Source organism: Lithobates pipiens, unplaced genomic scaffold, assembly GCF_037356315.1.
Source record: "Lithobates pipiens isolate NorthernLeopardFrog02 unplaced genomic scaffold, aLitPip1_a1.2 Scaffold_18, whole genome shotgun sequence".
Taxonomy (NCBI): Eukaryota; Metazoa; Chordata; class Amphibia; order Anura; family Ranidae; genus Lithobates; species Lithobates pipiens.
In genome coordinates this window covers 220,891,318-220,903,490 of record NW_027507758.1, presented here as the reverse complement: position 1 = coordinate 220,903,490, position 12,173 = coordinate 220,891,318, and the positions used below count along the sequence as shown (strand labels likewise).

Sequence of the window (12,173 nt, the reverse complement as noted above, 5' to 3'; positions counted from 1 at the left end):
CATGTAGGAAAATTAAAAAGAGATTTGAAGCAAATGATCCGATTTACCAACCTCTGTTTAGAAACATGTTCAACGCCAATATTTTTTTTTTTTATACAGTATGCAGTGTAATATATAATAAAGAAATATCTGATTTTTTTAAAGAAAACATATGAATAAATCTAGGAATGAACAATATTTACAAAATTTGACAGAAACAGTTAAAATGATAGAAGCATGAAATAATAACAATGACTGAAAATTACTATGAGAAAATGTTCTATTTTTAGACATTATTAAAACACTTAAAACCAAAAAAATAAAAAGCACTCAGAATCCTAAATATGCTTTTATTTTTGTTACAAAAACTCCTTTCATGGAAAGGGGAGATATGCAAGTCATACAAACAGGCAGTGTAGGAAGTAATTATCATAAATCCATAAACATCGGTTGATGCAAAATAGTATGAAAAAGGCAGATATATTTGTTTTTGTACCAGTGTATTTCAACGTTATCATTTTTATAATCAATTTGCAATATGCTACAATACTTGAGCAATTCTTTGTTTTTAATTTATCATATGGCGCAATAATGGATCTCCTGTAAATTGAATATTTTTTCTATAAAGGCACAACTCAATTTTTTAACATTTCATATTCCAAAACAATGCATACACTATGCTAATTATGAATTTTTTTAAACATGGGCAAAAAAAAAACGCTTTAAAAGTTCAAGAATTTAGCCTGCATTCACTCCTAAGCAGAGCATAAGCATGGTGTATTCCTAATTGTTTTAAGGCATTTTTGAAGAATTTGACAAATTTTTATTGTCTGGGCAAAGGACGTACAAGTATGAACAGGGGCAATTAGAAAGAATGAGGAGCATAATCAGGTGTAGGGAAACAAGCTGAAGAGTGACTCCAATGTGAAAATATTTCACACAAATTTGGTCTATGCAAATGTTTATGGCAATGCTGAACTGGGCGATGTATAATAATTAAATAAAACTAAGGACAACAAATTTTTTTTTTTTTTTTTTTTTTTTTTTTTTACAGGGAACCAGAAATCTTGTTTTATTTTTCCAAAAAATTTAGTTGAAACTGGACTGGTTGCCATGAGAAACTATATTTTGTGCTTATTTACTTTACTTCAGTGTTATTCACGAAGTCCCATATAAAGTTGATCATTGTCCATCCTGGATGTGTTAATTCAAGTGCAAGCTAATCGAGGTATCAAGCTGCATCTCTTATAAATCAATCAAATTCCAATGTGCATATGTTGGGGTAGTAACATAATCAGCTGGGAAAATTGGATTGATTCGGAGGCTGTTACCCTGCACTTGTTAATCCAATTGCTTGCGTTCAATAAGATAAGTTAAAGTATTGTGATTGGTGCGTCTATACCTAATGTTGGCGCAGCTGTCCTCAGGGTAGCAAGCAAACTTTGTGTAATTCCCATGCAAAAGATCCTTTGTGAACCTATATAACAAGAGGCTCAAAAAGGTTGCAAGACAAAAGCGCTTTTACAGCTTTACTTTACAATACCAAAAACAAAAGGTTGTTAGGATTGTGCTGTTATACTGATATAAAGTATAACTAAAGGAAAGGGGGTTTGATGCACCTGATCGATTTTTATTGTCTACATAAAATCCAATGAGAGCATAAAAAAGAAAAACGTAATTAATAAGAACGTTTATTCACAGCAGAAAATAAACACGATTTGGGATTTACATTCCACATTTATTCTAGGAATATTATTATTGCCTGCAGTGCAACACAAACAAATGAAAAAATGTTGTTGTACACACAGTTTGGAACACCATTGGGGTGCCACACCAAAATTGTTGCTGTTAGGGCAAAATTCATGTACGTGAATCAGTCAGAGCCTGGCATGGATTTCTGAGTGTCATACTGGCCACTATGCACATCACACTGACAGAGGAGGAGGAGTTTTGTAGTGTGGTGGAAAGAGTCTGATGGGGACTTGAGAGTTCATCATTAGGTCTGCCTTGATGTTCATGACACGGTCGTGGACTGACCCATAGATGCTATTCAGTTCAATAAAAGCTTTTGATTCTGCTGGTGCCTCAATATCAATACACATAGTTAGTAAGGTTGAATAAAGACACCAGTCCATCCTGAGTGAGTGTTTACAATTGTCCCTATCCCTGTACATTGCACACTCACATCAGTCCCTACCCTCAAGGAGCCCACAATCCAAGGTCCCCATTCATATACTAGGGCCAATTTTTGGACAGAAGCCAATTAACCTATCTGCATGTCTTTGGAGTGTGGGAGGAAACCGGAGTACCCGGAGGAAACCCATGCAGGCACAGGGAGAACATGCAAACTCCAGGCAGGTAGTGTCGTGGTTGGGATTCAAACCAGCGACCATTTTTACTGCTAGGTGAGAGTGCTAACTACTACACCACTGTGCTGCCCCTGGTGTATCAGTTTGTTCTAAGAAGGTGGCACATAGAATATTCTCACCTACTGAAGGGGCTAAGGTACCTTATACATGAAGTGCTAAAGCTGTTGTACTGACAAGTATACCAGTTGTGTTACACATTTTTAGATTAAACTGATGCTCTTAGATGGGCCCTATATTTCCCGTTTTAAATTTCTCTATGCACTGTACTCTTGAGGAAGACACAGAATTACTGCTAGAAGGCACCTGATTTGACCTCCCACAGAGTACCTTGCCAAGTGCCATTGGCAAATGAAAGGGCTGCTTTAACAAAACAGATGTTAATACAGCTCAGCACTGTACATATATCTGCATAAGGCCTGACTGTAAGCTCCAAATAATTTTATATTTTGTCTCTGATATTTTGACTATATTTCTACATGTAGGTTCTGTCTCAATTGTCCAGTCCCTATCTTACATCATAATCCTGCAGCACACAAAGAGAAAGAAAATGTTAAAATATATTTTAAGTATTAAAAAAAAAACGTTATTGACTTGGCTGAGGGATATACACCCTCTCTTTTTCCAAGAAAAGCCAGAAATGTAATGAAAAATATCGGCACCGGCTCTATCCTCATTGAAAGTGTAATGCTGGCCCCAAACATCTTCAATTCCGATCAATTTGTGCTGACTCAACCTAAATTGGAGCCTGGGTAGCCCTGTTGGTGCCACCCATCTCGACTAACCTTGATTGAAAATTTGAAGGAACTGGGTGGAATATTGTCTGCCTAAATGACCGTACACATGATCAGAAAATCGGAAAGTAAAATTCTGTCCGACGATCTGCTGATTTTTTGATCGTCAGTATGGTGCTTTCGACAGCAGATTCCGAATTTTCGGACAACAAAAACTGGATGTGCAGGCTATAAAAGTTTTGTTTGTAAACACAATGTCCGATTTTCATTTAATTATTACAGTTTTTGTCCAAAAAAACAAAAACTTAAGAACAAGACTACGCATGCTCAGAAACTAAAGGACACATACAAAACAATTTAACATGTTGATTCTGAAGTTGAATTTTGTCGTGTGAGAATTTTGGCATCTTGCATAACCTCTTCACTTTCGATATGAAACTAGCATGCAACAAAAAACGGACGAAAATTCTTCCGATAATCTGATCGTGTGTACCAGGCTTAACAGTTACTGCATCCTATCACATGCAGTCACTGCTCAAGTATCCAGAGAGCCGCTGGTACCAGAGTACAATAGCCAGCATTGCAGATTCCTTCATCCACGTGGTTGAGTCCATTTCTCAGCCATGGGGCTGAATGACAAATATACAATTGTCTTGCTAACATATGTGAACTAGTTATTAGAAAGCCTTTTTACACTTTAGCCGATACAATACATCATGTAATAATGTTTATTGGTAAATAATTGCAAAAATAGTTTATAAATCTGTGAACGTAATACAAAATTAAATAAAATTGACCAAAAAAACATTATAAATTTTCCTTTAAATGGGAAACTATTAATGTACAAGTCATTAAGATACCAATAACATTAAGAGCTGAGGAAGCGCAACATTTATTTAACCTGATTGAACAAGACAGTTTTGCCTATCTTCATCAGTGAATGATCGCTGAAAGGAATCTGGCAGAGCGTGGTATAAAACCAGAAAAGTTTCTCATGCCAGTACTCCACAGGCTACACAAGATCATTAGAGGAGTTTACACTATTCCCATTTAGTTATATATAAATAAGGACACACTGACTGCAGTCCCTAACCATGTAATCACCAAAAAGTCCTTAATATTGTTCAGACTTTCCATTTAAAGTGTAACCACCTTGGCATCGCAGTACCAACTCTCTACAAGTTTAGCTCAATGTACAGTTGCACTTTAAAGCTATAGCTTAGGTATGGATATTATTGTTCCATTCCCATGGAAGCTGGAAATAACAGTTGTAGGCCCCTACAGTGATCACTGCTATTTTCTGGGTCCCGCACAGAGAAGCTGCCGTGCTGCATAGTGAAGGCAGAAGATTGCTTGCTTGGCACAGGCGCTATTTAGAGAACATTTTCACTTACGTGTTTTCGGATTAGACTTTGCATTCCCTCAAGTAGCAGGGCAGCCACTCCGCCCGGAACATGGGAGCTGGCAAAGGTCAATGCAGTGCCTACTACAGTGATTTCCAACTTTCACAGGGACATTCCAAGTATGGGACATGCATAATTATATTGGTCCAAGCAGGACCAATGTTACTAAGCAAAAATTTGCAGACCCAAAATTTGTTGTGAGGACAACAGCATGTAAAGTACTGTGAAATATATACAATATACTTCTCTATGCAGCAGGTGGCACTGTAGTGTATGTATTCTATGATATAACAGGATGTATTGTCTATGTTCAATGTACTTGTTTGTTGTTCTATTCCTGTCTCCATGATATAAAGATATGTGCTGCAATCCTCCATGAAAGTAAAGCATATTGCTGTATACAAGAGGCTTCCAGCGCATTATTCAATACCCTGTCAACAAAATTCAGCATTAAGGGAAAATGTCTGGCTTTCTTAAACATTCAACATTCTATCAGGATAATTCACATACATTCTCTCATTACAATGTGTGATTTTCTCATAAGCTTAGTTTTTAAATAACTTGCATATACTGTATAAACAAACCTACACACCTCAGCTGTGTACTTTTTCTGCATTGATAAATATCTGGCTATAAAGTAACAATGTAAAGCCAAAATCCTTGAATATGAAATAGTGTTATAATCCGCATCAACACACCCCAATTTGAACTTAAAAAAAAACCTTATGGAATGGACATATACATATGAAGGACAACTGAACACCTTTACTTTAGTTCAAGACTGTGTATAGGATAATAACCCTTTTAGATATGTGCCGTTTAACGTCTAACTGTACACATATTGCTGAAATTAAAGACTGTGTGTGTCATTAGAGTACTAAATAATGCTGTTTTAATTAAGCCAAAAGGTGATTTAACCACTTCAGCCCCGGACCATTTTGCTGGTCAAAGACCAGACCACTTTTTGCGATTCGGCACTGCGTCGATTTAACTGACAATTGCGGGTCATTCGACGTGGCTCCCCTTTTTTTCCCACAAATAGAGCTTTCTTTTGGTGGTATTTGATCACCCCTGCAGTTTTTATTTTTTGCGTTCTAAACAAAAATAGAGCGACAATTTTGAAAAAAACAAAAACATTATTTTTTACTTTTTGATATAATAAATATCCCCAAAAATATATAAAAAAACATTTTTTTCCCTCAGTTTAGGCCGATACGTATTCTACATATTTTTGGAAAAAAAATCAAAAAAAATCGCAATAAGCGATTATTCATTGGTTTGCACAAAAGTTATAGCGTTTACAAAATAGGGGATAGTTTTATGGCATTTATATTAATATTTTTTTTTTACTAGTAATGGCGGCGATCAGCGATTTTTATTGTGACTGCGACATTATGGCAGACACATCGGACATTTTTGACACATTTTTGGGACCATTGTCATTTATATATAAATGCAGCGATTCCTGTGTAAATGACACTTACAGTGAAGGGATTAACCAGTGGGTGGCAGTGTAGGGGTTAAGTGTTCCTAGGGGTGTGTTACTATCTGTGGGGGGGCTGGGCTTTAATTTAGTGAACACTGATCTTTGCTCCAATCACATGGAGCAGAGATCAGCATCACTAGTTGCTAGGCAGAACGGGGAAATGCTGTTTACAACGGCATTTCTCCGTTCAGCCGGCCCTTGAGACGATCGCGGGTATGCCCGTGGCGAACTAATCAGTGAGACCCGCGACCGGACTCACGGGGGTCCCGACCGGCATGGGAGCGTGTCGCCGGCGGCGCGCTCGCGATGGCAGTGCGGGAAATTTAAAGGGATGTACAGGTATGCCCATTTGCCTGCCTGTGCCATTTTGCAGACGTACATCGGCGTGCGCTGGTCGGGAACCGGTTAAAGAGTCATTGTAATCATTTGATTAATTTTTTTTTGTTCACTTTGCCACATTTTTCAAAATGTATCGATGCAAATGTTTCAAATTGAAAAAAAAATAATAGATGATAATAAAAAAATAGAAGGTTCCAAGAAAAATTCCGAAAACCAATTCCAAATACAAATTGAACAAATCAACCAAATTTAACGAAATAACTAGATTAACAAATCCAAACAATGTTTTGTCATGCATGTCTAAACCCTTTCTATTAGTGCAGGAAACGATACCCTTATACCTACTTGCATGGAATGTTTTTGAAGTGTAAGAGGTCAAGTACTCCTGTTTTTTGTAAACGGGACAAACATACAACACAGGGGGTGGATGTCATATCATAATTATATTTTTAGAATTCTAAGAAGCAGCTATACTCCTTTAACCCTTTATTTTTAACTGATCTATCCCACATCACAAGCACACATTTTTTGCCTTGCATGTTCTATTTCTATTTAATTAACTCAAAATCAACGTGTATATTCAATTAGGTCATTATTGCACCAATGGCTTTCCTGTGAAAATATTGCAACAAAGCTGCTGGCTAACCCAATTTATTCTCAAAATACCTGGGTATGTAGGAATCTGGATTGCTTAATGTACATATTGTAACAATAAGAAATGTCTCATCTCCCAGGCTAGCACTTGTATTTAATAATGAACCAGCCATGCAAAGATTAAAGTAGACCTATATGCAAAACTTTCTTTTTTCTGGATAGAGCAAGGGCAAGTTATAATGCCAATCAGATGTGACTTTTTTTGTCATTTGTGTCACATTGTGGAGATTTCCCCCTTCTCTTTCTGTCCCATATCCAAACAGGAAGTGAGAGGAAATCCCTGCACATTGAGAATTCCTTGGGGACCCCGAGGTCCCCAATAGAAGATACCCCCTCTATTACTTTTCTGGGGACAACTCAAAATGTGGGTTTCTTGTTTACTTTCACTTTCAATGATAATGTTAAGCAGGAGAAATAGAGAGTGAATCTCCTGAATGGGGGCACAGACAGCAATAAAAACTGAGAATTTTTATTCTAATTCTCTCCACTCTATCCAAAACTATAAAAAAATATTTTGCATTCAGTTGTACTTTATGCCTTATATTAAAAAAAAAGTCCCCTGTCAGTGATAAAATGGTTTGCCTCAACAATCTAATTGCTACATTTGTTGGGGAGCTTGTTCTGTTAAAAGATAAGAGACTTACTGACAAGAGCACCTGGTAAAAATAAAGAACAGAAAGCCTAAAAAAGCAAACTAATACAGCCATCACATCGAAGATTTTGTAAAACGCAATATAATAAAGGTTTACTTCTGGGTTTAATAACTCTTTAGGGATGATTTGGAGCATGCGTTATACCCCCTTACTGAACTGTGTTTATAGTAATTTACTATATAAAAAAAAAGTAAAAATATTTAGTGGTCATGTATTGTATAGTGAATTGTTCATAACTAAATACCAGTACTTTTTCCCAGCTGCTTTCTCTTTGCTGTCAATAAGCTGCTCATTGTGCAAATGATAGAACACTTCAATTACTTTTTTTCCCCCTTTAAACTATGCACAACTGCATTTTTTCTGGGAAAAAAAAAGTAAAATCATTAAATTACCTTATATGACTCTTAATTATTCACACAAAATATTTACAGCACATTCTGCAACATTCACAAGGCATAATCAGTAACAATGCACCTATGCATATTTAACAAAACCCATTACTATCATGTTTTACTCAATACCAGCTAAAGATGTGCTACATTTCTGTACAACACACTAAGCACAACAGTCCATGATGCCCTACATTTTCAATACAACTTACAGTTCAAAAGATAGGTCATCAAATAATACAATACTGAACTCTGCACAATAAAGTATAAGGATACTCAAAAATTATATTTTACCATTGAGCACAGGCTAGACAATGGTCACATACTGCATTCTTATATCTCAGGGATTGCTGCTGCTTGAGTTCCAAGCTCTGCCCAATATTGTGGTCTCCAACTCCTGCCAGTGAAATTCTTATTTTATACATTTCAGAGAAAATGGCAAGAGCAGTAACTGTAAAAACTTGTTTTGCAGATGCCACAAATATCTTAAATGTCTGTGTTGTGATTTCAACACCGATATCCCCAAGAAGTATAAGAAAAACACAATTTTTATACACTCATAAACTTGTCTTTATTACCACTAACATTCTGTTCAAGTGTGTATTCTTAATTCAAAAAGTACTATCTGTTGCTCTCAGCCTCCCCCAAATGCTTTGTTTTTCTTCCTATTAGAGGATGGCTACATTTGTTCTTAATAATTCCATTGTATACAGGAACATAGCCATCCTCCCTTGCTCGTGCTTGAGATTTGTAGTGTGCATAGATTAGTGCACATGACTGCAATGTGCACTGCTCATTCCAAACAAATGGAAAGGAGGGTGAAAGGGAGAGGTTCTGAAGGTGGGAAATGTCAAACTACATTTGTAGTTCTGAAACTTTACTTAAAATGGTTATTTTTTGCATTATCACACTGGTTTCTTTGTGTGACAAAACAAGCTAGGCAAACACCCATTTTATCTACTCAGAAATTCAATATTTCTACAGTAATTTGTGAGTCTGCATAGGTTTGTTGAAAAAGTAAATACTTTATACAATTATCAATGTAACCATAACAAAGAATAACACTTTAGAAACAAGAGAAAACACCCCAAAGTTATAAAACAATAGTTTGGTGGGGTTCACATATGTTATAGCGTATGGCTTGTTAAAGGGGGGTTGACTGTTGTCATAGTTCTCCAACTTCATACTTAAGCCTCTCTATGATGATTAGACTTTCAGAGAATAAACTCCAGAAGTTGGTTCTCTCCTAGTAGATCTAGTGATAAGCAATTCATGGACCTCTTTCCCAGTAACGTGGACTTGACCCTACAGTCTGATGTTGTATACGTACAACTATAGTCTATTTCTTCTATTGCACAGCCAAATGTGTAGCTTTGGGAGGTGTCAGACGTAAGCACAGAGGTAGAAAAAGGAGGATGAGTCTCCTGGTAAATGCGCACATCATCCAAGCTTTGACTGTAGCGATCAGCGGAGTTTCGGGATTTTGAGCTATTCACCTGTGAAAGCGTAGCATTAAATTGCAAATAAGTAATACGAAGGAAAATATTTAAAACATTTTTAAAGCAGTTATTCTAGATCTGTGAACATCATAATATAAACTATTTGTTTTAATCTATGACCAATACAAAAGTATTCATTAAACAGATCACTCACTTATACCTCACCACCGTGGTTTTGGAGGTGCATGGGATTTGCACAAAACATTTTAAAATCTTCACCAAAATGTAATAAAGTTATTGTGGGAGTGAGGATACACGTGCACTTTCTTATGCAACATAAGCGTTAAGGAGCCGATGATTAAATGTGGGGTTTCCAGAGTGCAAGTAATAGAAACACAGGAAAAAACGCAGAAAAAATAATGGGCAAAAGTCTGAAATGGCTCAAACTTTGCCATTTTTGTGTATTGTATTAACGTGTTGTGTCAAGTGTTGATGTGCATTACATCAGTGGTTCTCAACGCTGTCCTCAAGTACCCCCAACAGGCCATGTTTGCAGATTTTCCTTTATCTTGCATGGGTGCTTTAAATCAGAGTCAATGGCTTGGTATTTTGAACAGCTATTTTCCCAAAACATAGCCTTGTTGGGGGTACTTGAGGACAGGGTTGAGAACCACTGAATTACATTAAGGAAACCCATTGATTTTGAATGGGCTTCCAATGCACAAGAGTAGAGAAAAAATAAGTACACAACATTTTTTTCTGATGCAGTGCATTACAATGCACAGTCCTGCATTACAGAGTGCTGAGGTGCACTGCTTTGGAGTGCCCTTCAAAGTGAACAGCACTACAACATAACAAAACTTAACAAGCGCAAAAGTCAGCCCATACCTAATGTATGTAGTTTAGCTGGAACAATGAGACTATTTGTCAAAGGAACAATGTCACTAATTATTACAAATATTATAATATATATATATATATATATATATATATATATATATATATATATATATATATATTTTTTTATGGCAGCCTTCACAAAATATCCAAATTATTAATCTTACATACAGTACATGCCTGGCCTTAAACATCTCATACTGTATATAAAGATTTTTTCATGTAAATTTCTGCTGTACTACAACCAGCACTACTGTTCTCCAAGTCTTATAACAAACCCAATGTCATAAAGTACCTATGGTTCTTAGCAAAAACATGTATTTGAATATAAAATGTATACCCTATTATTCATTGCATTTAAAATACCTTATGAAAAGCATCCACTCTTTGTCCTCTCAACTTCACAGCTGAAGATAAAACACAAAGACATGCTTAATTAGAATATTGCTTAATGCAGAGTTTAACTGTTGCAAACATTGCTCTTATACCAGGAATAGTCTTAAAGTGGTATTAAACCCCAAACCTTTCTTTTTTTCAGGCTATTTTCTCCTCTGTGTGCACCTGGTGATATAGCCAGTAACCAACCTCCTATATTGGAGTGCCTACATTCTGGATGAATGAGCACAAGGGGCACATCTAGACAACAGCATGGTCAGTCTGGGGGCAGGAGTGTTAGATGTACCATCATATTTAAATACACTAACAAACTGAAGCCGTGAGCTGGTGACCACGCTTAATGCCGTGTTTCAGACAACTATCCCCATGGACCCCCCTCTGCTGCTTGCTAGGGGTCCTAGAGGATGTGATTCCTGAGGAGCCGACCAGAATCGCAGTCTCTAGAGCACTATTTCAGGCTAGAAAGCTGATTCTCCTGGGTTGGAAGTCTACGGTACCTCCTAAGGCCTCTACATGGATAATACACATGGGGAAGACCCGCATCATGGAGAAATATATATATCAGCACAGAGGGAGCCTGAGTAGGTTTGAGAGCTGGTAATGTCTAGAATTTTACCTTGCCCATGATAGGTTACCGCTTCTATAGGTATTGACCCCAGTCATTGTAATGTTGTGGTGTCGTAAGCAAACATGTACTTGCAGTAAACATGTGGCGTGATATTCCTTCTTGCATGATGGAAACAGTTGTGACTTGTTAAATGTTTAATAAAAACCTTTCTTGATTAAAAAACAAAACAAAAAACTGAAGCCAAACTCCACCTAAAGCTTTAAAGGCAGAATAAAAATAAAAACACATGTCATACTTATCTGCTCTGTGCAGTGGTTTTGCACAGAACAGCCCCGATCCTCCTCTTCTAGGGTCCCCTGTCAGCGCTCCCTCATGCCTAGTGCCCCCAGAACTAGCAGCTTGCTACGGGGCACCTGAACATGCTCGCTCCCAAGTCAAGGCTCTGTGTGTCCATTCACACACACAGAGCTGCGGCTTTGCCCCCCTCTCTCTCCTCATTGGCTTAATAGCTGTGATTGACATCAATGGCATCTGGTGCTCTCTGCCAATAAGGCTGAGGGAGTTCCCCGGACAGCTGAGGTTCTTGTGCACATTGCTGGATGGACATGGGGCTCAGGTAAGTAATGGGGGGGGGGGCTGCTGCACACAAGGTTTTTCACCTTCATGCATAGAATGTTGCCAGATATAGCTGGAGGCACTGATCGTTTGGGGAAAAAACTGACAGGCTGGTTGCACACTGCCCACTGCTGGACCAGTCAAATATTGTTCCATGTATGGCCAGCTGCGATAAAATGTAATATTTAACTTTTGGGTTTAATACCACTTTGAGTCACTGCCAACAGTAGAGCTACAAAACAAAAACAAAAAAAA

The 12,173-nt window shown here is 37.3% G+C and overlaps 1 protein-coding gene across 2 annotated transcripts in view; it reads right to left on the bottom strand.

Moving 5' to 3' along the window:
* Nucleotides 1–309: 309 nt before the first annotated feature.
* The window catches only part of FRMD1 (FERM domain containing 1), a 115,029-nt gene continuing 103,165 nt past the window's right edge, over nucleotides 310–12,173 (bottom strand). For both annotated transcript variants that reach the window (XM_077486587.1, XM_077486585.1), the window contains 2 exons: nucleotides 10,706–10,746; nucleotides 310–9,499 (listed from right to left, as the gene is read on the bottom strand). In XM_077486587.1, coding sequence (XP_077342713.1) covers nucleotides 9,218–9,499; nucleotides 10,706–10,746 — 323 coding nt within the window. In that variant the 3' untranslated portion in view covers nucleotides 310–9,217. The remainder of the gene's footprint in view (nucleotides 9,500–10,705; nucleotides 10,747–12,173) is intronic.